The 27169-nt window shown below is 41.8% G+C and overlaps 1 protein-coding gene across 3 annotated transcripts in view; it reads left to right on the forward strand.

The window, feature by feature from the left end:
* SLC39A8 (solute carrier family 39 member 8) overlaps positions 1-27169 on the forward strand; it is a 277625-nt gene that overhangs the window by 236629 nt on the left and 13827 nt on the right. For all 3 annotated transcript variants that reach the window (XM_069230211.1, XM_069230210.1, XM_069230212.1), the window contains exons 7-8: positions 5653-5860; positions 17262-17446. In XM_069230211.1, coding sequence (XP_069086312.1) covers positions 5653-5860; positions 17262-17446 — 393 coding nt within the window. The remainder of the gene's footprint in view (positions 1-5652; positions 5861-17261; positions 17447-27169) is intronic.

Here is a 27169-nt window from a genome sequence, read left to right on the forward strand (position 1 = left end):
CTTCAAGACCTTGAAGCTGAAGAATAGAGCCCAGGCATGCCAGTGACTGCTGGATTGGCCACTCATAATAGGCACAAGAGGAGAATGGATCACCATGTGCTACATACTGTATTAGCTACTTGGGATGGGGAAACGCCACTCCAGCTTTTTCCAGGAGCAAACCTTAATAACCCTCTTGATGACTTGAATAATACACAGCCAGGCAACACACAAAGAAAGCGCTGCCACAGTGATCTTTTTTACCTCCAGCAACTATACTGTAATCCCTGTTTAAGATATCCTGGAAGAGTAGTGGACAATCTGCCCTTTTTCAAGACCTATGAGAATATGTGTTCTAGCTCTAAGAGCTGTAGCTTACCACAGACTCCTGTTTTAGACTTGACCCCGGTTCCTCAACAAAACCACGTCCCAAATTAAAACCCAGAATGTCCATCATAACTGGAATGACCCTATGTAGATTTTCACATGGGGAGCCCCAACCAGTATTTGAAAATATCCCTGCAACAGTGAAAAGAGTTTGCTAGGACTTGATGAATTGCCTTCTGTCTACTTCCCCTTGCAGGACACTGACAAATGATATACCACAGTGCATGCTGCAAGAATAGCGCATGTATGAGACTCCAATTCTTTTCAAAATGTAACATAGGAGCCTACATCAATATGCGAACATTAAATCTGATCTCACCACTGTTCTGTCACATGCTCTGTTTGCTGTGGTGATGCTTGTCATGGTCCGTTTTCAAGTTTTGCAACACTCTATTACTGCTTGTTAATTAGCTTCATACAAACACATTGTTTGCTTGTTTTGTATGTTTACTGTTGTAAAATGTTCAAACAGTTCCTGATAAAAAAAAGAGTAGTTAACTTGCACAAGGTAAGAAGTGCAGTGTGGTTTTTCAAATTCTTCACCAAAGTTTCCAGACATCAACATCAACACATTCTGCTCGGCTCACAACCAGTCCATGCCCCCTATGTCGTTTCCCCCATTCAATGGGTACAGTTAAATGCACACAGTGGTCCTTGCTCGTCTTGGTTTCAATGCGTATCATCTACAATACCCAGATGTTTTCAGCCAAGTCTCTTACTGTGCATTTGTTTTTGGTAATTTTGAGATCCTTAGTATGGCAAATTTCTCTTGTGATTTAGAAAAGTGAAAGTGTGTTGTAAGGCAGTTTGGTGGGTAGTGTTGTATAGAACTCCGCATGTTTCTAAGTTGTTAATCTTGATTTGTCTTTCAAAGGGTAGCCAATTCAGTCTGCTTTCAGAGATGCCCTTTCTTTTTCAGGCTAATGATGGTTGTGAAGGGTCTGTTTGGTTCAGATTGTAGCTTGGCCATAAACTGGTGTGACACACTGAAATAAACTGTCGACCAATATGAGAGTCTGGAGCATCCAATAGCTTGTAAGAGCGGAATACAGTGGAAAATGCCTAAGATGGGAGAGAATACTCCACTTGTTAGATTTAATAGCTACATTCAATAGATCGTTAGAGAGTGCATATCAAGATGACTGCCTGGTGTGATCATGCCCATCTACCATCTCATCCAGTTACCCACCTTAAACAATATTTTTACCATGTAATAAATGCAAAACACTCTTCATTACGAGAGCTGACACATTACAGTAACATTACAGATGAACAATCAACCAATGACCCTTTTCCAAATCAGTGAAACCTTTCACCTCAGGATGTGTGGACAAGACTGGTTGCTAGTCAGCTCACTCCACTTTTTGCCCGAGGAAGATTCTTCACCAAGAGAGCTCCACTCTCACAGGAGCCAGATGTGCACACTCCATCAATCTTCAACAGCAGATCTGAGGAACCTGCAGTGGCTGTCAATGAGTCAGTCTATCACAGTTATTGAGTCACTGCAGTCTGTCCTGTCGCTTTCAGTATCATGCAGTCAAGCTCTTCTAATCCAGCTCCTGAGTCATCCCACCAAGAGCAGCAATGTCAAAGGATAAACCCCCAGTATAGGAAATAACAGTTCACACTGATAATCTGAGTTTTTCAACAAAATCTTTAGGAAGGCTCTGGAATACATTTTTCGTAACTCAGTATCTTTAACGCACTGCAATAATGAACCTGGCCGTCCGACATCCACTGCTTGGTTACTTCTTGTAGCCCGAAAGGCATCCATCTTACAAGGTGGACCCTCTATTTCCAGGTTGAACAAAATAAGCAAAGTAACCAGTACAGAGATTGAAAATGTTATTCTTACTACTTAACTTTGGAAAAACATGCAAAGATTTCCATTTTGATATTGATTTGATAATTTTTTCTGGTTTCACAAGATTCTATTCAGATTACAGGCCTGATTTATAGTATGAAGCACAGTACTCCCTCCATCAGGGTGGCAAAATACATTACATCTGCCACCTAGACTGGTTACCCCCTGTCAAATTTAAAGATGACTCGAGCCCAGTGGTTTAATTTTTTACAGTGAAAGGAACTGCTTTCCTGGTGGTTCCTTTCAACATACAAAAAAATGTACTGGATGGCCGCCATCTGTTTTGATAGTTGTTCACTAAACGTTTTATATATTTTTTGTTTTCAGAAACAAACTTGCTAAGTGGAAGATTGTTATTGAAAAAGAAACAACTATGACCCCCACACCCTGGGAGCTTTGTCACAGGATTTGGGGGTCATTCTAGGTTTTTTCTGTCCCTTAACACCAGGCTTTTCCTGGCGTGATGGACAGGAAAAAAGACAGTAGGGCGCACAGTGTAATGTCCTTCCTCTGTAGGCCCCTATTCTGTTGGACCATCGGACGAAGTATTTCATCTACGAACCAATGAGGGCTCAGTTGGCGGAATATTTAAGGTCCGCCTGTGTCTAAATGAGATAGGAGAACTGAGGGTTTGGTGGGCAGGGTCCTTGTTGCATTTGTAACAAAATACTCTGCCCATTTAACTCTAAATCAGGCCCTTACAAGGCTATTGACTTGCATTGAAAAATGTTCAGTAACTTTGAGAAAGCCTTGCTCCCATCATATTGTATTTCCATTGCCACCTGGTGATCAAACATATTTAATGTACCCCATCTAGATGATGGAAGTGACATATGATTAACATAATTTATGCATCACAATCCTGTCGGCTGTTTACAGAACACATTCACAGTTACTGATAAGCCTCATATAACAAAGCTGTCACATGATAAACCAAGTAGAGTGTAACTCTTCTCTTGCACACTGTGTTAATCTGAAAAATTATTGTTACCACTATTTTGTAACACAGCAGTTATGCCTGATACTACTCACATTCTTAATTGCCACAGACAACAGTCTGAGAAAAAAGAGTTATATCTCTTCTGATAATTTTGTGAAATTCTTCTTCTAATTATCAAACTTCCAAAAATCTATCATAATTCAAATTATATGTTCTATACCATACTTTACTCATCAGTGAATGTAGCAGGTAGCTTCTCTCCATTTGTGAAGGAAAGCACATTTCAGTTATTCTCACAATGTGTCTTCACTATTGTCAGACATCATACAAATCAAAAGCCTAAAGTGACACCCATACCATTTAACGATTTAAAAAGAGCTAGTACATAATCTGAAATATTTAAGCAAACACCTTGATTATCACCACCTTTAAATGTGCATTTAAAATCTTCCTGTGTTACTCTGGCCTAACTATATTTTATTTATTGCTGTCCAAGTTCGCACATGATACAAGATCCTTCATCAAATAGTTTACTTAACAGATCAGCAAATGCCAGACTGCCGTAACCTCTACATTAGAAGATTTTAAACTTAATTTAACAACCTGTCTGAAAAGAAGCTATTTAACCAGTTAAACGTCAAGCCTCTAATTATTCTGCTCATGCTAAAAAAAAGACTTTGAAATTATTCATGATGGTAAGCCAGTCCATTTTCAAACCCCAGTAGAAGTGGAATAGTTGGATCACTGTATTGGGTGAATGATCAGATACAATCCATTCCCATTCAACACAATGGTCCACCTAAATTTTCCTAAAAAAGAACATTCAAAGAAGTAATTGATTTAACCTTGACAATATCTAACATTTCTAATTCCACTCTCACCATCGGTATTAAATAAGAAAGATTCAAGTGCACCAATTACAAAAATATGCACTCCAAAAACTCAGACGAGAAACAAACTCCAAAAACTAGAAAGATATTTTGTATCAAAAATGACATCCAGGCCTCTAGTAATTCTCATAAATTCTGAAAGGAAAAATAGACATGAAATTGCAGAAGCTATAGCTCAATATATGCAATATAAATAACTCCATTAATTGTGAGAGAAGGTTTTTCAAATGATGAGACTTTATGGGACATAACAAATATGTGCGCAGTTTGAATTCAAATGCAACCTCTTCCTTGATTTATTCTACACCAAGATCTTAATAATTATCAGTCCCATTCTAGACATAGGCTCATCATTGCCTGCTGCTTTGCGACAACTTAAGATCCTTACATACTTTTAATACTATGTTTTTCAATTGAACGCTTGTATGAAACACCAATAGTATTTTAAAAAGAATAACATTTAGATACTTTCATTTTGTTTGGAGTCAATCAATGCCTTTTTAAAAGTTGTGATTCCAGATACACAAAAAATTGATCAAATTACTCAATTGCACATGGCCATCTATTTACCTGTCACAAAATAAACCCTGGATGGGAAAGGTTATTGAGAAATGTGTTGACATCCAACTAGATAATCATTTTGAACAAAACAGTCTTCTTGCCCCATATCAGTCTGGTTTCCAAAGTGGATGCAACACAAAAACAACCCCTTTGAAAATCCACAAAGATAGGCAACGCATATAGGATAATGGAGCTGTTTTCTTCTCCTGCTTGATGTATTGCTGATATTAAGTGTGATTGTCCTTCACAGGAATCTCATCCAGGCCCTAGAGTCTCACGTATTGTAGTGAAGAAATGTTGATATGGTTTGAATCTTCCTGTCTAACCGTATACGTTTGGTCATGATAGGAAAATCCACCTCAACTCTAGAGCTAGCTCCTAGTGGTGCTCTTTAATGATCAGTCCTGGCAGCCATGCTGTTCAGTTTCTATATGGAATCGGTCTACAGCATGGTTACCTCATTCAAAGACATAATTTGCTAAAGAAAATGTCTACTTCACCTAAAAGATGTCAACAAATCTCCAAATACAGCCATCAATGGGACAATAAACTTAACAAGTTCAGGTGGAAGGCTTTTATCACTTGCTGTTCAGTGAAACTCATCACTAGAAAACTGAACAAATTGCTATTGTTTATCACATCGATCAAGTATCGAAAGACTAAGCCACCTTTCAAGTTGTCAAAAACTGAAACATTTTCTTCAGTCTAAGGATTTTAGCTATTTATAAACATCTTGGCTTTATCCACAATTTTCCAGGGATGATTGGCATTACCTTATTCCTATGAAGGCAGTCATACATTATGTAGCAAGACTCTTCAGTCAATATTTGAAATTTCTGGTATAAACAAGGACCTATATATTTGAGAGTGTGTGTGTGTGTATAAACAAAAAACACAAATAACCCCCTAAATTAGCAGTGTCATTGAAACTGAATTGTATGACCTAAACAGTCAATGAAGAAGGAAACTGAAGAAATTCAATTCACTCCGGTGTGTGCCAAGCTTGCTGATATGTGTATGCTTTATTGCAGGATGAAAATTCGCCACCAACCTACTGCGGTTGTCTAAGATGGAGGCCATTGTCAGACATTGGGACCATTGCTTGGATGATCACCTTGAGTGATGCTGTTCATAACTTTATTGATGGACTGGCGATTGGCGCCTCATTCACTGTGTCTCTCATGCAGGGTCTGAGTACCTCTATTGCGATCTTATGTGAAGAACTGCCTCATGAATTCGGTAAGATCAGTACAGGTGTCTATTGGCAAACAGCATTATGTTAGTTTTGAATGAATGGAGCATATTGCTATGCAATCTATACACTGTTGACCGTTTGTCCTGTACTGTAAAACAGAGGTGGGAAATCCAGGCAAGTAGGAGACCAATTCTTTTCAGTCCTACTTCAGTTCAGTTAAATTAAAATATCTTTATTCAGTTACTTTCTGTAACATAAAATGAGTTACTTAGATAAAAACACATAATAATAAAATACATGATAAATTGTGAAAAGAAAAATACTAAGTAAAAGATCAAACCCCAATGAATTCTCCTGCATGTTCCTGAGATTCACTGTAGATCTTAAAATACAAGATACAAAGGTAAGATACGGCTTAGTGGACTGTGTTTTTTAACTATATATGTCTGAATCGTAGGTTTCACCAGCTTAGTCTCTTCCCTAGGCAGGGACCTCCTCTATACAAAGTCATCCTTGATGCACCCTCTTTCGGCATTTCAAATAACAACCAGGATTGTAGAAAAGCTCCTTCCTCCCCAAGGACATAAAATAATCCCAAATGTATTTTATCCAGGGGATTTTAGGAGCACACTCAAGTGAAAGACAGTCCTTTGAGATCAATGTATTCAGGCTAAGTTTCTTCCTTGTCCACAACCTAATCCAACCCAACAAAGGACAGAGAGCAAGGAGGTCACTCACATAACCACCACCCAGCTCTTCATGGGCACACAAGGAAGGGGTACTTTGGGGAACACAAAGTAACCTCTGCAAGAATTTAGTCTATGTGACCTAGATACAGCTTGCAGCCACAAAGCCCCAAATTTCACTTCCTTAAAAAACCTTAGAGAGATACTTCGCTTGTTAAATTTTCATTAGGGTCAGAAGGGGTTTACTAGCTAGTGTTGATTGAAAGCTAAAAGCAGCAGCAACCGATCTAGCGAGCTTGTTGTTCTAAGCTATCGCTAATGGCTTCCGACTCATGTGGGAGTTGAACAGAGCACCTAAATATGGAAAAGCCCTACCTTTAGATATTTTGTGATTGTGTAAAATAAAGGTTTGCACATTTGTCGAACAGGGGCCCACCACCATCACAAAAGAACTTTGTAAGATTAACTGAGAGATCTAACTTGTCCATTAAGGCTGCTAAATAATTCAAAAGAATTTGGAGACCCCTTGCGGTCCGTGCCATCAGGACTGCATCATATGCATGGAGCAACACGGGAGCGAGCTGGACCCTTGACGGGGCCAATCGGCCCCTGCATCCAACATGGCCTGTTCAAGTCCATTAATGTAAAGGGTAAATAGAAAAGGGGCCAGTATGCATGCTTGGTGCACCCCTCTTTCTAACTTGAATTTTCCTGTGTTGGCTGACTGGCTGGAGTATCTAGCTACCACTGAAGTCTGGGTTTGGAGATCACACAGAAAATAAACAATGTTGGGGTCCACTCTCATCCCTAAGAGGATAACCCACAGCCCATCCCTATAAGCCCTGTCAAAGGATGACATGAGGTCTATGAACACGAGGTGAACGGATTTAGATTGGGCTGCAGTGTACTTGCTGGTGACTAAATACAGGTTTAGGCACTGATCGGAGGTGAATATCCCTTTTTTAAAGCCAAATTGCAGGTTTTAAACCATGCTATTTCCTTCTGCTCAACTTGATAACCTAGCCAGCAGTACCTGCCCCAGGATCTTTATGACAAGGTAGATAAGGGAAATAGGTCTGTAGGACTGACGGTTATCCTTGTCTCTCTTTTTAAAAATGGAGACTATAACTGAAGTGGACCAAGATGGAGGGGGACCCTCCCTGACTGCTGCATTTAAAATGTGAACTGAAACTTAGATAAGGTACAAGTTTGGGGGGTGTCCGTCCGGGCCCGGGGCCTTATTCCTAGCAAGACCTAAAATTGCCTGGGGAACCGCATCTAGAGTGAATACCTAATTCGACCGTATCCTGGGTACGAAACTCAGGCACTACCGACTCTACCTGTGGGGCTTGATTGTAAATCCATCCAAGATAGAAGACCCCAAGTTAGCAGTAATGTGATGACATAACATGGCACCATTAAATTGGGCAAAACACGGCTGGTTGATAATACGTCAAAAGGTTTAACTGTTCTTCCAAGTCAATGATAACAAAAGGTCATCCCATGCCTGTGCCTTCAAAGCATCTTTATGCCTTTTCAGCTCATTCTTATAATTAATTTGGGCAGAAAGACACAGCTCTTTATTTCTCGAGGAGACTTCTCAGTACAATACTGCTGAATGCATGCTTAGCCCAACATAGCTTGTGCTAATCTTCTATTGTACATACACATAAAATAATTATTAGACCTGACAGCCTTAGGGTGGTCTTACCCCAACTTTTTGCCTGCCTCCCTCAATTTTTCAGATTTATCTTTTTGCTGGCTTTAGGACTCTGCACACTTTACCATTGCTGATCAGTGCTAAAGTGCCTATGCTCTGTCCCCTAAACATGCTAGCATTGTCTTATATCAAATTGGCATATTTACTTTACCCATAAGCCCATACTAAAGTGCACTAGATGTGCTCAGGGCCTGCAGTAATGATTGTGCCACCCACATAAGTAGCCCCTTAACCATGTCTCAGGCCTGCCATTGCAAGACCTATGTGTGCAGTTTCACTGCCACTTCGACCTGGCATTTAAAACTACTTGCCACGTTTTAAACCCCCCTTTTATTATATATAGGCCACCCCTGAGGTAGACCCTAGGTAGCCCATAGGGCAGGGTGCTATATTAGTAAAAGGCAGGACATGTACTTGTAGTGATAAACACCCAAAGTCGTTTTTCACTATTGTGAAGCCTGCGCCTCTTATAGACTAACACTGGGAATGCCCTTATATTCCTTTAAGTGGTCTGATCTGAGAGGAGTGGCATTGTCATTGTTGGTATGGTTGGAATGGTAGTGAGAAATCCTGCTTTCTGGTGAAGTTGGATTTAACACTACTATTTTGGAAATGCACTTTTAGAAAGAAGACATTTATCTGCACTTACTGCTCTCTGTGCCTTACAGCCTGTCTCCAATCCGCGTCTGGTCTGTGCTGGTTGATGGCTCCACTTTGTGCATTCCACCCAGACAGTGATAAACTCAGGACCCTCAGCTGCATCTGTATTCATCTGCATACTGATGGGTCTTCCTGGGCAGGAAGGGTGGAAGGGCTCTCACTTACACCTCAAAGGTTAGTGGCCTGACAACACACAAAGGACTGATAACCCCTCACAGATCTCCAGGCACACAGGACAGGGTTGAAAGGGGAACTGGTGCACTTTGAAGTCCCCTCCACTTCAAAGGCACATTCGGGTATATATACTGGGTCTGTGACCCTCTCAAATCAGACATTTCTGGACCTATACCTGGACTCTGTCAGAAGGACTGCAGTGCTGCCCAAAAGACTCATCTGAACTTCTTTTCTGGAAGGACTGCTCTCCTGTTTGTTGCCCTGCTGCATGCTGCTCCCTGACTGTTGAAAGGATTTTGCCTTCCCCTACAAGTGATCTTCAAGGGCTTGTCAGCTTGCCTCCTGTTAAAAAGTCTTAGGACCATTAAGGACTTCACCTAAGAGAGAAAATCCACTGTGCTGGACAAATTGACGCAACAGCTGCAGAATTGATGCAGTGGCTGTTTCAACATCACAGTGTGTTTGGATTTTCCATGGATCGTCAGTTTGTCATCAAACTCCGCACCACAGTAAGGAACCAAGGCTGTGTGCTCGGAAATCGACACATCACCTTGCCTGCAAGGAACGATTTGAAGCATAACATCCACCACGCTGGAAAACCCGATACATCAATTTAGCTTTCAATGCCTCATCTCCTCTGCAGCCTGCAACATCGTTATTTTTTATGCATCCTAGGTAGTTTGTGCTAAAGAGATACAACCAATGATTCCTATTGATTAAGCCTACTTAAAGCTCTAAAAAACAATATCTTAACTTGTGCCTATTGGATTTTGTCATTTTGGTCTTGATTTGCTCAGATAAATATTATCTAGTTTCCTAAACTGGTGTGGAGTACTTTCTGTGGTGTCTTCACTGTGTTACTGTATGAGTTATTGCATACATTCTTTACACATTGCCTTTTAAAATAAGCCTACCTGCTCTGTGCCAAGCTACCTGAGGGTGAGGGCAGGATAATATAAGTTGGGTGTGACTTACCCTGACCAGGATTGTGGTCCTCACTTGGACAGGGTGTATACCTCTGCGAACTAAAGACTAATTTCTTGGAATAATTCCATGTTTAAATGATTTACTCATTTGCATCGCTCTTGCATTGCTGAATCTATATTTATTTTTATATAATTTAGAAGTGCCCAGGCTGACCATGCAATCCTTTCAATTCAGATTTTGTGAGGAAACTCTTGTGTTTCATTATGATACTTCTTGTGGTGAAATACTTCTGGTTAGAGGCTGCCATTTGCATGGTGAGCCATGCTCTGATACCTTTAGAATTTTAATCCTTCATCAGATGTGTTTGGCAAGATGAATGATCCAAAAATAATACTGTTGTGACCAATACAACACCGGGGCTCTCAAGTTCAAGATGTAGGCAGATTTCAGAAGGTGTAGATCCAAACTAAAAGTTTGTGCTTCATTTTAAGTTGTGTATGGTGAGCGTGTCATCCACTGATGTGCCAGACGTAAAACCTCTGCCACACTGGCTGAACAATGTCTGTCATTTATAGAGGCAGTATTCTAGTGTGCTGTGATTTTACTCTCCTTATTTGTTTACTCCATCATGACTTTATTTGCCTCTAAGGGAAAAAGTGTGGTTTGCCAATTCCACCTTACCTGTGTGGCATGTGGAGACTGCTACTACCACCGGTAGGTACAGGAAATGACCTTCCAAAATGTGGATATATTTCCAGCACCTGCATGGCAAGTGACATTCTGGGAGTTTCTCCTGTCGCGTAGGCTCTCATTATCTTAATGAGACTACTGGATTCGGGTGGCAGAATCACTTGCACTGTGGGGGACTGAGTATGAACCCAATACAGGTGACACATGTCGGCCTAATCTGGGTTTTGCCCTGGCTAACTAGCAGTGCCTCATCTCCACCTAAGAGCAGGGATCATTGAGCAGCCGAGTGAATGACACAATTGATTCCTCAGGGAAATCGTGGTCACTTAGATCACATCCGTTTCTCTCAGTTACATTAGTCTCACATATAGAAGGACAATCAGAGGCAGAATATATTTCAATGAGGCTTTATTGAAGCAACTGCATCTTAGATAACAAAGCATGTACTGCAATAACTAGGACGATGAAACATGACATGATTAAAATTGTGACAAGGAGAGTAAAGCACAAAAATAACGCTATCATATTGTCATTAAAGTTGTTAAAATAGCTCCTACATAGGCTGTGTTAGAGCAAAGCATGTTAAGCTTTAATTCTGCCCTTCAGGTCCCCTGGGAAGACATCATCCCTCATACCTGAGCAATAGGCCTGTAGTCTACATAAGCAGCTGCAGTGAAGCACTCAGCTGTCAGCATACAGTAGTGGTCATCTGGCTGGAATCTCCCTGTAACGTACATGGGTCAAAGTAGTGTTTTTATAATAAAACAGTTGATGTTCCAAGAAATCGTCTCCCTCTCTAGCGCATGGACCAAGTACAGATTAATGTGTCTTAATTATTGTTAGTCCGCTGGTTGTGCTTTCATCCATCAGTTGACATCATCTGTACGAGTCCATTGTTTCAATGGAGGATAATGGGGGCTGGAGGCTTCCTTGTAGACAGCATGAAGCTATTCTGTCTGAGTTCTCATGCATGAGTATCACTTGAGCATAAACTTTTAGTGGTTGAAAATTAGAATCATCTCTAGGCAAATACAGGGGAGCAGTGTCTTGCAGCGTTCATGCCTTCAATCAATCATAGCATTTGTAAAGCACAATACTCACCTGTGAGCGTCTCAAAGCGCTGAGAGGAGGAGGGTGCTGCTACTGCTTGAACAGCTAGGTCTTGAGGTGTCTCCTGAAGGTTAGCATGTCCTGTGTCTGTTGCAGGTGGATCGGAAGAGTGTTCCATGTCTTGGCAACGAGGTGGGAGAACGATCTGCCACCGGCGGTCGTTTTGTGGATGCGTGGAATGGTGAAGAGGGCAAGGTCAGCGTAGCGAAGCTGGTGGGTCGGGGTGTAGAGGGAGAGTCGCCTGTTGAGGTATTCTGGTCTATTGTGCAGTGCTTTGTGAGCGTGGGTGAGGAGCTTGAAAGTGATTCTCTTGTTGACGGGGAGCCAGTGCACGTCTCTCAGGTGGGCTGTGATGTGGCTGTGGCGGGGGATGTCCAGGATGAGGCGTGCACAGGCATTCTGTTTGCCTTGTACAAGCACTCTAAGCATACTTAGCAGAAAAGCGTCTACTCTCAGCAGAGTAGAAATAACAAGCTGCTAATGCTCGAGGCATCCATATGAAAACCTGTAAATGGAGGTTCATAAACATCAGGCATCTTATATTGCCCTCTCTCAGAGGGAAGGAGGGGTGACATCGATGTACCCTGTATAGCGAGCTTCTTTAGGGCAAGGAGAACAGTGCCTTTTTAATAAAAAATTTCAGTCAGTGCTTCAGTTGTGTGAGCAGCTGCTCTCTCCATAGCAACTGCTCCTCGGTGCTTCCATCCCACATACGCTTTCCTTCCATTTAGAAGTTACTCGCTCTCCCACCCTTGCACGATATTCCACGGTAATTCTGTGGAAACTCCTGTCAAGCGCATGTGTATTACTGGTAATAGAGTTTTAGAGTGCCAACGACAACTGCTCACTGTTGTTAGTTAGTGTTGTAAGAAGATGTAAGAACAGGCTGTTTTCTTCCCCACTAGCCAAGGCCAGTTGCAGTGTCAACGAGGAAGCAACAGTGCAAAGGAGCAAGGAGAATAATTAGATGATTGCATGTACTGGTCTGAAAAAGAGCTCATCCAAATGATTTTTTTCTCTTTCTTTTTTTTAATATCAGAAATCCTTCGATGGCTAAACACCTCTGTGCAGAGAGGAGTGGGACAAACTGCAGCACCTGCGTTTGGTGAGATCACATCTCCACTGCAGCAGGCTGCCCTCGCCCACCCCCAACCCCCTGTCCTTGATAACAGTTTCTAGGAAAGCAGCATGGGGGACAGTTGGTTTTGCACAAATGCAATGTTAAACTCATCCACCACGCTTCACCTCCACCACTATTCTCTTCAAAGCCTGTTTCCAATTAACACCAGATTGCGCCTGAAACATTCATTCAACAGCAGCCACTCTACAAAATGATTATTCTATAGCACGAGGAGAGGATGTGGCTTAACGATCAGAGTTGGCGGCTTTGTGAGTGGGGAACTAAGGGCCAGATGTATCAAAGGGTTTTTCCCATTCTGTGTCAATGGGAAAATGTGTTCGTACATATGGCCCTAAGTTCCATTCCCGGTGTGTCAGCTCAAAGTCCTATGATTCTGGCAATAGCACTTAAGCTCATCATGCCTAAAAAAACGCAAAATGAAAATAAAGGTGTCCTTCTGTAGTGTAACTTGTGCTCATCCAAAAGCACTACATTTAGGGCTAAGGTGGCATTATATAAAACGTCTGCTGCTGGAAAAAGAAAAAGAGTTCGCTATTGGTGTGAAAGAGTAAGGTTGTGTCTGAGAACAGGAAGCCATATATCGAACTGTGACATTAATCAAATATTAATACACACCGCTCCTTACAGAACAATGAAGCCTACCCTGTCAATCAATAAATTCATGTTTTATCATTTCAGGTGGGTAAGACTGGCTCCTGCACCGAAGACCTTGAGTCAGAGACTTGCATAGTGTCAGGCACTCTGCTGAGTTTACTGTTTGAATTCTGAATATGTGCTTGTAACCCTTCTCATTTTCCTGTACCCCGCCATTCTTCTCTGGCCCCACTATGTTTGGTGTTTGCACAGACAAGATTTGAGAAAGACGTAATGCATTAAAACCACCACAGCTGACTTTAGAACTGGGGTTCAAATCCCGGCATCAGCTCAACATCCTGTGATTTTGTGCACATGACTTGATCTCCTTGTGCATGTAAATATGAATGTAAAAACAACAGATGATGGATGGAATGCAGAACAAATCAAACATTCACCCCGTCAGAGATGTGGGTTTAATCCATCCTTTTTTTTTGCTTGCCATGCCATTCCAGTTTGGACCCAGCCATACCTAAATCAGTCTTGACCCTGTTCCCCATGGGAACAATCCAGCCCAAACTGCTAGGCCAGGCCCTCCCTGGCCCAGAAACAAGCAGTCTGGGACCAGTTTTAGGGTATCACCCTTCATCAGCCCAACTAGCGTGATTTTGGTGGCATAGCAAGCACGAGACCCAGGTCTGAGCATACCCTTCCCACTTGGGGCAACAAATGCAAATACAACAGATGATGGACAGAATACAAATCAAATAAAACATTTGCCCCCAGTCACAGATCTGGGTTTAATCCATTGTTTTTTTTGCTTGCCTTGTCATTCTGGTTTGGCACGCGACCTCGGGTAGGTTTGACTGCAGGACCACAGGAAGATTTTAATGAACTCTCCTTTGGTTTGAGGTTAACGTGTCCCTATGATGCTCTTCCTCCACTTGGGATGGGCGACCGACTGACCAATTGACAGTGACAAATAGTCTACGTCTAGTAAGTGACCTTTTAGCACTTACCTTTTGTTATTAATAGGAGAAGTTATAGTTCATGGTCCTGAAAAATCGCCATAGGATCAATTGTTCACTGCAGAGGCGCGAAACATGTCGACCACGCTGGATTAGGACAGGGTACATCACCTCTCCTTCCCCCCCTTTTTTTAGGAGTACAGTGGGACATTATTCCCTTCATTAACTCCTTTATCTTTTTTTAATCTTGGTCTGATCCTTATTTTGAGTGATTAAATCATGATGCCGGGGGCTCAGAGCCAATTTTAATCTATCTTTCACTCTCCTCCTCTTTCTTTGTCAGTACGTACTGCACACCAACTTGGATCTGCTATACCATCTCCGGTTGAGTGCTACCACTATATGTAGGGTGGTCCGCCAGACATTGCAGTGCCGGTCTGATGAGGAGATAGCCCAATGATGATGCCTAGCATCCTAATCGATGCTTGAGGGCTCTCCTGCCAAGTATTGACTTCTTTCATCCCTGTGTATAGCACTTTTTGGAACAGTGTACTCAGTTTCTTTAGACATTCTGGTTTGGACCCAGCCATACGCACATCAGTCTTGACCCTGTTCCCCATGGGAACAGTCCAGCCCGAACGGCCAGGCCAGGTCCTCCCTGGACCAGAAACAAGCATTCTGGGACTGGTTTCAGGGTATCACCTTTCATCAGCCAGGTTAGCTTGAATCTAGTGGCATAGCAACCATGGGTCCCACATCTGGGCCCTTCCGACTTGGGGCGATAAATGCAAAAACAACAGATGATGGACGGAACGCAGAACAAATCAAACATTCACCCCAGTCACAGATCTGGGCTTAATCCATCAATTGTTTTGCTTGCCATGCCATTCTAGTTTGGACCCAGCCATATGCAAATCAGTCCTGACTCAGTTCCCCATGTATAGCCGGAACTGCCAGGCCAGGTCCTACATGGACCAGAAACAAGCATCCTGGGACCGTTTTCATGGTATCACCCTTCATCAGGCAGGCTAACTTGAATCTGGTGGCATAGCAAGCATGGGACCAACATCTGAGCATACCCTTCCCAATTGGGGCAACAAATGCAAAAACAACAGATGATGGACGGAATGCAGAACAAATCAAACATTCACCCCCAATCACAGATCTGGGTTTAATCCATCAGTTTTTTTTGCTTGCCATGCCATTCCAGTTTGGCCCAGCCACATACAAATCAGTCTTCACCCAGCTGGGACCAAATTGGAGTGGCATGGTGAGCAAAAGAATTGATGGATTTAACCCAGATCTGTGACTGTGGGTGAATGTTTGATTAGTTCTGCATTTCGTCCATCATTTGTGTTTCTTTGCTCTTGGCTCCATAAGTGCACCGGGTATGACCAGACGTAGGTCCCGGGCTCACTATGCAGCTGGATTCAAGCTAGCCTGGCTGATAAAGGATGATACCATGAAACCATTCCCAGGATGCTTGTTACCAGTCCAGGGAAGACCTGGCTAGGCAGTTTGTGCTGGACTGTTCCCATGAAACAGATTCAAGACTGATTTGCATATGGCTCGGTCCAAACTGGGGTGGCATGGTGAGCCAAAGAATTGATTAATTTGACCCAGATCTGTGACTGGGGGTGAATGTTTGATTAGTTCTGCATTCCATACATCATTTGTGTTTGTTTGCTTTTGTCACCATAAGTGCGCGAGGTATGTTCCAGACGTGAGTCCCGGTCTCACTATGACGCTGGATTCAAGCTAGCGTAGCTGACGAAGGGTAATAGCCCGAAATTGGTCCCAGGATGCTTGTTTATGGTCCAGGGAGCACCTGACTTGGCAGTTTGGCTGGATTATTTCCATGGGGAACAGGGTCAAGACTGATTTGCATATGGCTGGGTCCAAACTTGAGGGGCATGGTGAGCAAAAGAATTGATGCACTTAACCCAGATCTGTGACTGGGGTGAATGTTTGGTGAGTTTCTCATTCCGTCCATCATTTGTGTTTGTTTGTAAACATGAATGGGGCCTTGTGTAATTTAACAGGTGGTTATGTAAAGATCAGATAAAGTGCTGATATAAAATGGCGTAATGCCCATGCGCCAAGTATGCGTCATATAAACAATACCAAAAAAATGTAAAAATTGGCAAAGCCAACAGGTCTTGCCCATGCGAGATCAATTGGGTTTGTCATTTTTTCTAGCTATACTGTACAGCATGACTAAAAGTACAAAATAAGTGATGAGACTTGTCAATGCTGGCAGCTATATGGTGCTTTTTTTACTTTCAACCATGCTGCACAGCAGCCACGCAGTTGTTCAACACAGCGAAGAAAACATTTCTTGGTACTTTTTACCACGCAACAAAGCAGCTGCGCTACTGTACAACATGGCTAAAAATCATTGACAAAGTCCCCCTCGGGCAAGACCTATTGGCTTTGCCAATGCTTCTTATTTGCGCCACCTACAAGGCATTCCCAAGAAAGGCCCTCCTCCCACTCCTTCATAACATGACTAGCGATGAAAGATGAGGCTCCTGCATATATTTTTCGTCCGGTGTCCTTTTATAACCCTGCTCTAAATCAGTCCTTTAAAATAATAAAAATAAAAAGAGGATTAATATTGCAGTAGCATCTCTACACTGCGCCTGGCATCGGAGTATGCACACAGACACTGCAATATATCGGTTGTATAACTACTGCAAAAATTAGCAAATTGTTTAACACTCACAGTGTGAGCGTAGCTGTATTCTTTCATCGAAGATGAAAATATTGTACAATAAAATGTGTTTTTTTTGGCAGGAGACTTTGCAATCTTGATCAACGCAGGGATGAGCATTCCGCAGGCTTTGTTCTTCAACTTTCTGTCGTCGTGTTCCTGCTACATCGGACTGATCTTGGGAATAGTAGTGGGCAATAACTTTGAGCCTAACATTATCTTTGGCCTGGCTGGAGGCATGTTCCTTTATATATCCCTGGCTGACATGGTAAGAGGCGCTTTTCGAATTCTTATCTGTATACTTATTTCTATGGTATTCTATTGCACAACAGTTTCTGGTATGTGGGTGTTTAACCTTTCACAGAAAGGCTTGCAAAATTCCATTTTTGATATATTACCAAAAAACTAAATATGGGCAAGCTGTTTCTTGGTCGATGAGATTATTTGTGCATGTCAACCAACTGTGATGGCTGAGAAATGCATTTTATACTAATCATCATGACTTGGACAGGGTCGAGTGCTGCAGGTGAGCAGAGCCCATCATCAGTGCATGTGTACTCAGGAAAGTACTATGAGTCCATTAGCTTTATGGGAGCCCACGGCCTCATTTTCAATGACATTTTTAGGTAAAAGTAATGTGATCCACAAAGCGTTTTCCCTGCTACTTTATGTTATTTGTCTCCCGTAAAATGTCAAATTTACAAATACTTCATGAATCCAGAAACGTTTAAATGGTTCAGGAGAAAACAGACACATGGCTAATTTCTCATGAGTAATTTAAGTAAGAATCAGTCTAATTTTAAGGATTTTTGGGGCCTCAGCTGAAATAAATTTGGGGGTCCAAACAATTTCACAAGGCGACACAAAAAAGTTGAAATATGTCTTACTACCAAAAATCCTTAAAATGATAAAGAGTAGAGACACTGAATCAGAGGCAGGGGTAGGCAGAGAGTGAGAGTGGTTTAGATAGAGTCATAGGATAGACAGAGGTCAAATAGAGAGAAAATGAGAGAAAATCTCACTGCCCCCGAAGGCCCCTTGGAAGGTGGTGGCCCTAGGCAACTGCCCACTTTGCTTGTGCCTTAAATGTCTCTGGTAAGAGCTGTGTTATTGAGTCCCAAATAGGTTGTGAGTAATGCCCGAGCAAGTGTGAAGGGCTGGGTGTTTGAACAGAAATAATAGTTGAAAACGAAAAGCATGGGGTGAATGGTCAGTGGCGAGCAATGCAAAAGTTGTGAATACCAACAGTAGTTTTTAGGAACATTAGAATACTAGTCCTGGCCCCTTGATATACCTCTGTAAAAAATTGTTGTCCACAGATTTTCATTTTTGATTTGTGTTTTTGTATCTTTAGAGAAGTAATTTAGCTTGGGTAGACATTGCTAATCCAGGCCGATTTTTTCTGGATGACATTTTTAAAAATGGTGGATGTGTTGCAGTGAAGATGTAATATTTCAGGAACCATGAGACCTGTATACTTCATTTTGGTGTCAAAACATAGGTTTTTGCGGAGAGAGAAAATAACTCTTCAGAGCAACCCTTCTGCCATTTTCCAAAATGGCGGCTCTATAATGATGTGTTTTAGCCATCATATTGGTAATTTTTTTTAATATTGGTTTTGTTTCAAGTTTTCCATTGATTCAAATTTGTAAACATGAGCAAAGCAGGTGGTAGCAGATGAACTTTGCCTCCTGACAGAGAGTTGCTAACTACAAAATCTGAGGACTCCTTCCACAAACAAAAATGCATCATATGCCAAACTAATCCAAAAGAAAAGCTAACATCAACTGCAGCTCGGCAGAAGAGAATTTGAGATGCTGCAGAAATACGGCAAGACTAATTTCACAAAAGATAAAAAACTGATGGTGAAGAGGATCACATATTTTATCATTGTAACAACAAGTGCTACAGGTCATATAAAATGGAAAATGTCCTGGAAAAAAATCATCACAAAATATCAAAAATCAGTTAATCACAACAAGAATCCGAGTCTTCTGAGAAAGCGACGACAATCAAACCCAATGCCCATCCACTTAGAAGATCAATAGCTACCCCTCGTCCACCTACAACAACTGATCAGAAAGCAGATCTTCAATGTGCTATCTGTGGTTTAGCCAGAACAAGGGCCACGGGGATTGCCAAAAGAACAAAGTACAGAGTATGTGAGTCTCAAAGGGTAAGCATGTTTTTATCTACAGCTAGTGTCTTCCAAGATGTAGTTTTCAGCTGAGTAGCTGATTTAAATAGGGAGCTGAATGTATTTGCAGCTGATTTGAATGCCCATCTGAACTGCATCCATGCATACATTTGAAAATATGAATGTACAATGAGCTCTCAGCAGCAACATAACTGCCAGCCTTCAGTTACGTTTTCCATCTTTGAAAAAGCAAATTAAGTTTTCAAACCACTCTTGAGTGCTGACTGCGGGTTCACACTCATTGAGATCATAGAAATAATGGTCAACATTGATGAAACTGTATTAATCCGTAATAAAGAAATTAATATATTTCTGGTGAGAATGTTCAATGACAGAATTAGTTTTTGTAGTCTAACAAAAAGAATAAGCCACTTATGGTGTTCTCAACTGATGGAACGCCCAAAGTTCTTGCTGCCAAAATAAGATCAAAGGATGCTGTAAAATCAGCAGGAACCATTTTAAGAAACATCCTGAAAATTTGGCTTTTGGACTTAATGACAGACTTTGTGATGCCACATTGCTCTGCAAATCTTTGAGTGAACAAGAATTCCTGATGTTGTCTTAACATTTTTTACATCATTGTTCAATATCAGCCACGCAAAACTGTTACAAACTAAAGTTCTTTAGTTCGGAACAGTAGCTGACAACATTGATGATGGCTTTGAAGATATAAGTGAAGAATAGTGAGACAGTCCCATGAACCGACAGGCTTACGCTGTGCAAATGAACTGTCTTTTCCAAATCATGTTTTATGAAGTACATCATGGCAAAACAAAAACTCCACTACACTGGATGACTGCCCACGCGATCTATGAGAAGTGCAAAAGTAGAGAGCAAATCACTTCAGTGAATAGGATTAGTGTATCAACAAGTTATAATGACATAGTATGGAGCAGGAACTTGTTAGCAGCTCATGCTGTAAAATCTTGTGAATCTGAAAGCACACCACTTCCAAGTCACTTTACCAGGAAGGGATTTACAATTGCTGCTCTTCATAATTATGATTTTGAAGACAGTTCTTTTGTGTCTGGAACATTCAGCACACATGATACTGCCATGGTGCTTTTTCAAGACTGCACCAATGAAGTATCTGCTGGAAAACAAGCTATCTCATCTGTAGGCATAAACAAACAAAGCTGAAAACTTAGACCGCCAACTGCATTTGCAACATGTGCAACATCACTACTAGCTATCAACACGCCCCAGTCTACCAGAAAATTTCAAAGTGGATGAGGACATGGATCTTCTTCTACCTGATGCTGCAGTCGGAAAAGCTGATTTAACTGAATTTATCATATCACTTGTTCGGTGTGGACTGAAGGATGAAGAAAAGTCAGTTCCTCCTTGGTCTGGAATTCATGCTCCAATATCCCACAATACCATCCCACTGAAGAAGGTTGGGTTTTTACCAGGAACACTATCTCCAGTCACAAACTACGCAACAGTGTGCACAGCTCTAAAACATTTCCAAAAGGTGCATGCTCAGCTTGAAGACCAGCCTACCCTGACAATGTTCTGCGATAATGGTGTTTTCCGTATTGTAGCTGACATTTTTATGAGTAATCCAATAGAATTTGATGATCTTTATCCAATTATGGACATTTTCCACATGAGAAAAGTAGCATTACAGTGTGCAGAAAGTTATCTCAGCGGATGTGATATAGACAATGTACTTATTGAGGCTGAAATATTTGGAAGCAAAACTGTCCAGTCAGTATTGAAAGGAACTTATTATGTTTATTTGTTACAAGGTATGCTCATCATATCTGGGGCTAAAGAAACATTGCTTTGGAATGCTTTCTGGGACAAGAATGACAAATTAGGTTTTGCATATCTAATCTCAGAAGTGAACAAGGCAGAGGGTGAACTTCATTGAAAAGACATATTGCAAAGCCAGGCAGTACTCAAAACACTCAGTTCAAAATCAGAAAACCTGAAAAACAGGTTTGTAGAGTTTGTCAAAGAATGTGAAGAAAGATCAGAACTTTGCAAGTACTTGGGAAATATTTTACACATGATAGTTCTAGTGAAAGATCTGGTACATGCTGATCGGGACGGTGATTGGGAGCTATATGTGAAGACTGTGGAGTCACTGATTACTGTCTTTCGAGAATTTTATTGCATAAGTAACCTGAGATATGAGTCCTGGTATTTGGAAAGAGTGAAGAAGCTAGAGGTGGAACAACCGTACCTCTACTGAAAATTCATCCAAAGACATTTTATGGTGAAAGACAGAGAGGGAGGGTTCAATGCTGTGGCTCCATAGTCGAAACTGTAACAGATGATCCAGAGATCACAGAAAACTCCAAGGGAACTGCTTGTCAGCGAAGTAAAAGTGAATATGTTGCTCAGTGGCAGCTAGTTTACCATGAAGTCCTTTCTATTTGCAATGTTTTCAGAGAGATGACAAATTCCAAATTAATGGACCATTGTGAATATGTTCCTGACCATGAACTTGTGGGAAAGAGAGGGAACGTTCTAATAAACATGTTGACAGCCTTCTTCATTTCATGCAGCAGCAAGGAAACCCCTTTGAAATTATTGAGCCTGTGCAGCTGCACAACTTCGTGACCAAACAATATATGGATAACGATATAAAGGCACATCTACTAGATGCCCAAAACATGGATCGAAACTATACACAGGAGACATTTATATTGAAAGAGAAAAAGATGTTTGACATAATCACTAAAGCTAAACTTTCACTCTTTTATTGCCATAGTAAGAGTTTCGTCCAACCAGCCACTACAGAACATGTTACAAAAAAAAACAACTTTTGCAAGCACATAGAGAAGTGGATGTAGGAAAAGAGAGGGGTGAGTTTATCAAGAACATTCTGTCCCATGATCTCCTTCCAACAAACACATTAGTTAATGGACCAAACCAGTGAAGCACAAACTCGTACAAGAGCTCGAAAAAAAACTTTCACCTGAAGAATTTCAATTTGAAAAGGTGTTGTTGTGGACTATATGTAACAATTGTGATTTCATCCATGCAAAACTTCAGAGAGGTCGTTCAGACTGTTCTACAGATTTCAAAGTCAGTGTGCACCTTTCAAGAACTGCACGTTGACTTTGACAGTCATCTTGAACTATCTGTTAAAGAATGTGAGAGAATCAGATGAATGTCTACGAGTGGAACAATTGACCCAGCCTGCATGAAAAATTCAATGCCTATACCTTTGCAACTTAATAAATTCTGGTCATCAACATCGATCAAGATGTACTTGGAGATGTTAACCCGCCAAAACATTGCTGATGCTTCAGTGAACACTGAATTTCCAAATATTGCAAGTGGAATGATTGTTAATGAGGAGTTGGTGCTTGCAGAGATATATTTAAAAGGTACGGGCCATATTGTTCAAGAACCTAACAGCAAATTGGAGGAAGCTGACTTTCGTGTCATGCCATATGTTGAGTGGGCTGTTGGAAATGGTTCTAATCAAGTCATTGTACTGTCAAAAGACACAGATGTCATAGCTGTGCTACTTAAATTTGTTGCAGTGCTCATAAGTCAAGGATTGTCATGGAAACATTATGGAACAGGTGAGAAAAGATGATTAATCCCGCTTCATATTCTGTACAAGAAACCTGACCTTGGAGTGGCCAGTTTTCTTATCAAGGCATATATTCCTACTGGTGATGACACTATGGGCAAAATTGAAACAAAGCTTGGAGCTTTAACTGCTGAACCTGTGAAGTTTCTAAAAGGATTTGCTGAGAAAGAAAAAGAATGTGACTTTAAAGACATAGAAAAATACCTTGGGGCATATTTATACTCCGTTTGCGCCGAATTTGCGTCATTTTTTTCGACGCAAATTAGACGCAAAACTAACTCCATATTTATACTTTGGTGTTAGACGCGTCTAGCGCCAAAGTTCATGGAGTTAGCGTCATTTTTTTGCGTGAACACCTTCCTTGCGTTAATGAGATGCAAGGTAGGCGTTCCCGTCTTAAAAAATGACTCCCAGGCATGTGCGTGGTATTTATACTCCCGGGCAAAAATCACGCCCGGGAGTGGGCGGGGCAAAAAACCCCGCATTTGCGGCTCTTTTTAACGCCTGGGTCAGGGCCGGCGTTAAGGGACCTGTGGGCTCAGAATGAGCCCAGAGGTGCCCTCCCCTGCCCCCAGGGACACCCCCTGCCACCCTTGCCCACCCCAGGAGGACACCCAAGGATGGAGGGACCCATCCCAGGGAAGAAAAGGTAAGTTGTGGTAAGTATTAATATTATTTTTTTTTGTGGCATAGGGGGGCCTGATTTGTGCCCCCCTACATGCCACTATGCCCAATGACCATGCCCAGGGGACGCAAGTCACCTGGGCATGGCCATTGGGCAAGGGGGCATGACTCCTATCTTTGCTAAGACAGGAGTCATGTTAATGGCGTCTGGGCGCCCAAAAAAAATGGCGCAAATCGGGTTAAGACGATTTTTTTGCCTCAGCCTGACTTGCCCCATTTTGGGACGCCCAAACGCCATTTTTCCCTACGCCGGCGCTGCCTGGTGTACGTCGTTTTTTTTCACGCACACCTGGCAGCGCCGGTCGGCTAACGCCGGCTAACGCCATTCAATAAATACAGCGCCCGCATGGCGCTTCAGAATGGCGTTAGCCGGCGCTAATTTTTTTGCCGCAAAACTGCGTTAGCGCAGTTTTGCGTCAAAAAGTATAAATATGGGCCCTTGTGCGTGGTTGGAAAATGAGTTCTGACTGTGACACATTTGACGATCTTCGGTACATTGAGTTCCAGAGATCAGTTCCGCTAAGTGACCTTCCACAGACATCATATTCTGTACGTGGGCACATTAAAAAAAGCGTTCTAATTGATCAGAAGATATGTAAATGTTTTGAATCATGCACATGCAGAAAAAGATCCGTGTGAATTTGGTTGGGAAGATATTGATGGGTGAAGTTTCTAATGCCTCTGCTCACAGAACTCACATGTACATGTACTTGCAAAACCTGTGCTACAAAAAGATGTCCCTGTGGATATGATCTTCTCAAATGTTCAACATTTTGCAAATGTACCACCAGCGATCGCTGAATTAAATAAATACAATGAACTATGAAAATGTGTCTAAAACAGGAGTACAAAACATTATTTTTTCATATTCAGATCATAAACATTGCTTGGTGTATGCATAAAAGGATTAAAAACCATTATTATTTGTTTAATTTCTATATATGTCTCTCCTTCCTCTATTATGGCTGCCATTTTGGAAAAAGGAGTTATTTTCTGTCTCTATAAGACTACTTAACCTTCAAAACCTATGTATTGAAATCAATAGTTCCTAAAATATTACATCATCACTGCAGCACAACCATCATTTTCTAAAATGTAATCCAGAAAAATTTGGCCCGGGTCAACAATGTCTACCCAGGCTAAATTACTTCTCTAATGGTCCAAAAACACAAATGAAAAATGAACATTTCTGGACAACAATTTGTTTATGGGGGCATATCAGGGGGGCGGGATTATACAAGTTGAAATGCTCTTGCAACAGTTGTGCTTCAGCTACAGGAACTGTCATAATTACTCTAAGTTTGTAATTCCGGAGATGTTGTAGGAAGAAATGGAGAAAACCTAGCATTATTTTCATTGGAGAAATAAGAATAGACTCAAAATTCATACTTTTGTAACTTTTTGACCTTCTGCCTGAGAGTGTTATGCTTGAAGATGGTTACTGAAAATATTTCAGTAGTCTTAAAAAATATGTTTTAGTAGGTTATGGATTAATGGAAATGTTTAATTAGTCAGGTGCCTCAATTATTTCTTAGCTAACAACTTTTTTCAAGCATGAATTGGTCCCTCGGTACATAGCAGAAAAAATAGAAAGCTGTTGCGTGGAATCCTTTAATTAATCTCAGCCAGTGGCAATTAATTATTCAGGCCTCATTCCAATTCGTTGTTTTTCCAGAGGCCAACCGTATGCAAATCAGCCTTGATTCTACCTCAGTCTGATTATTCAGCTTGAACCACTATGCCAGGTGCCTTCTGAAAAGAAAAACAAGTAACTCTAAACCAGATGTGGCCATGTTAGGCCTTATTAGCATAGAAGCTTAAAGTGAAACAGTGAAAAGTGAACCGGAATAGTTACTATAGGCTCAGATTATCTCAAACATTCCCCCCATTGCTTTATTGTGGTGCCCAGAGTACATCACACACAAGGTTAACAATTACAAATCCTACCCATGTAGGTATGACTCGAGACTGATTCAGGTTGTCACAGTGTCGGTAAAGTTTACCCAAGCCACAACAGCAGTGTAACGCTCCAGAAATGAGTAAGAAACCTTTAAGTAATCAAAGCCTTATTATATCTGTTGGCAGTCTGCTTGAACGGTTGCTCTCAATATTGTGCGTTAAAGCAGCTCAAAGTGTTAGTTTTTGTTGAATGCCTTATTCCCAATTATTTTTGAGCATCTAATTCGAATTTAGTTGGAAAAACGTAATCTCAAGTGCAGATGCTCTGGTCCTGATTCACAGCATCAGGATCGGCACACAGCTTCACCCACAGTACAGCAGACAAACTATACATATGGCCGGTTGCCTGCAGTACAATTTTTTGTGTAGTAGGCGGGAAGCAGGACCATGCGAAATGCATGCAACATCCACAGTAATTGATTTCCATCCTTGACCATTGTGCTTATCACCTTGAAGAAAACCTTTTTATCTTTGGAAACTGTTTTTCTGGTGAGGTGTCAGACTAGATCTGGATGCTCGAAAGCGGGACTCCTGCGCATTGACAGGTAGTATTGTGTAGAACCACACCAAAGTTGTTCTGCTTCTGAAGTGACTACTGGGGATGCATATAAACTCCACCCGGGCATAATGACTTCAGTTGCTTTCAAAGAGCGGTTGCACTCGAAGACACAGAACCCATCAGTAAATTAGCTCGACCAGTGTGCAGCTCTATCGCTGAAGAACTTTTTAGTGGAAAAAGGGGCCATTCCACAGAACAGGAGAGGAGAGGGTGGGGAGGAATCAGGGGTTCAGTAGGGTATCAATCAGAAAGAGCATTACTAAAGCCATACCTCCCCCAGTGGTGGATCTGTGGAATGGCTCAAACCAACATGTCCTGCAGGACAGAACAAGCAAAATGCTCATCCTTAAGGACTTTACTGTCAAGACAGTAGTGCTTCTTGTGTGCCTTAAGTGGCTAGGGTATGCCCAGACGTGGGTCCCTTTCTCACTTTGCCACTGGATTCAAGCTAGCCTGGCTGATGAAGGGTGATATCCTGAAACCGGTCCCAGGATGCTTGTTTCTGATCCAGGGAGGACGTGGCTTGACAGTTCAGGCTGGACTGTTCCTATGAAGAACAGGGTCAAGACTGATTTGCATATGGCTGGGTCCAAACTGGGGTGGCTTGGGCCCATATTTATACTTTTTGACGCTAAACTGCGCTAACGCAGTTTAGCGTCAAAAAGTTTTGCGCCGTCTAACGCCATTCTGAAGCGCCATGCGGGCGCCGTATTTATGGAATGGCGTTAGACGGCGCAATCAGACCGGCGCTGCCTGGTTTGCGTGGGAAAAAACCACGTAGACCAGACAGCGCCGGCGTAGGGGGAAAATGGCGCATGGGCGTCTTAAAATGGGGCAAGTCAGGTTACGTCGAAAAAATCGTCTTAACCCGACTTGCGCCATTTATTTTCGACGCCCATCCCCCATCAACATGACTCCTATCATTGTAAAGATAGGAGTCATGCCCCCTTGCCCAATGGCCATGCCCAGGGGACTTCTGTCCCCTGGGCATGGTCATTGGGCATAGTGGCATGTAGGGGGGCACAAATCAGGCCCC

The sequence above is a fragment of the Pleurodeles waltl genome, chromosome 1_1 (genome assembly GCF_031143425.1).
Source record: "Pleurodeles waltl isolate 20211129_DDA chromosome 1_1, aPleWal1.hap1.20221129, whole genome shotgun sequence".
NCBI classification, from domain to species: domain Eukaryota; kingdom Metazoa; phylum Chordata; class Amphibia; order Caudata; family Salamandridae; genus Pleurodeles; species Pleurodeles waltl.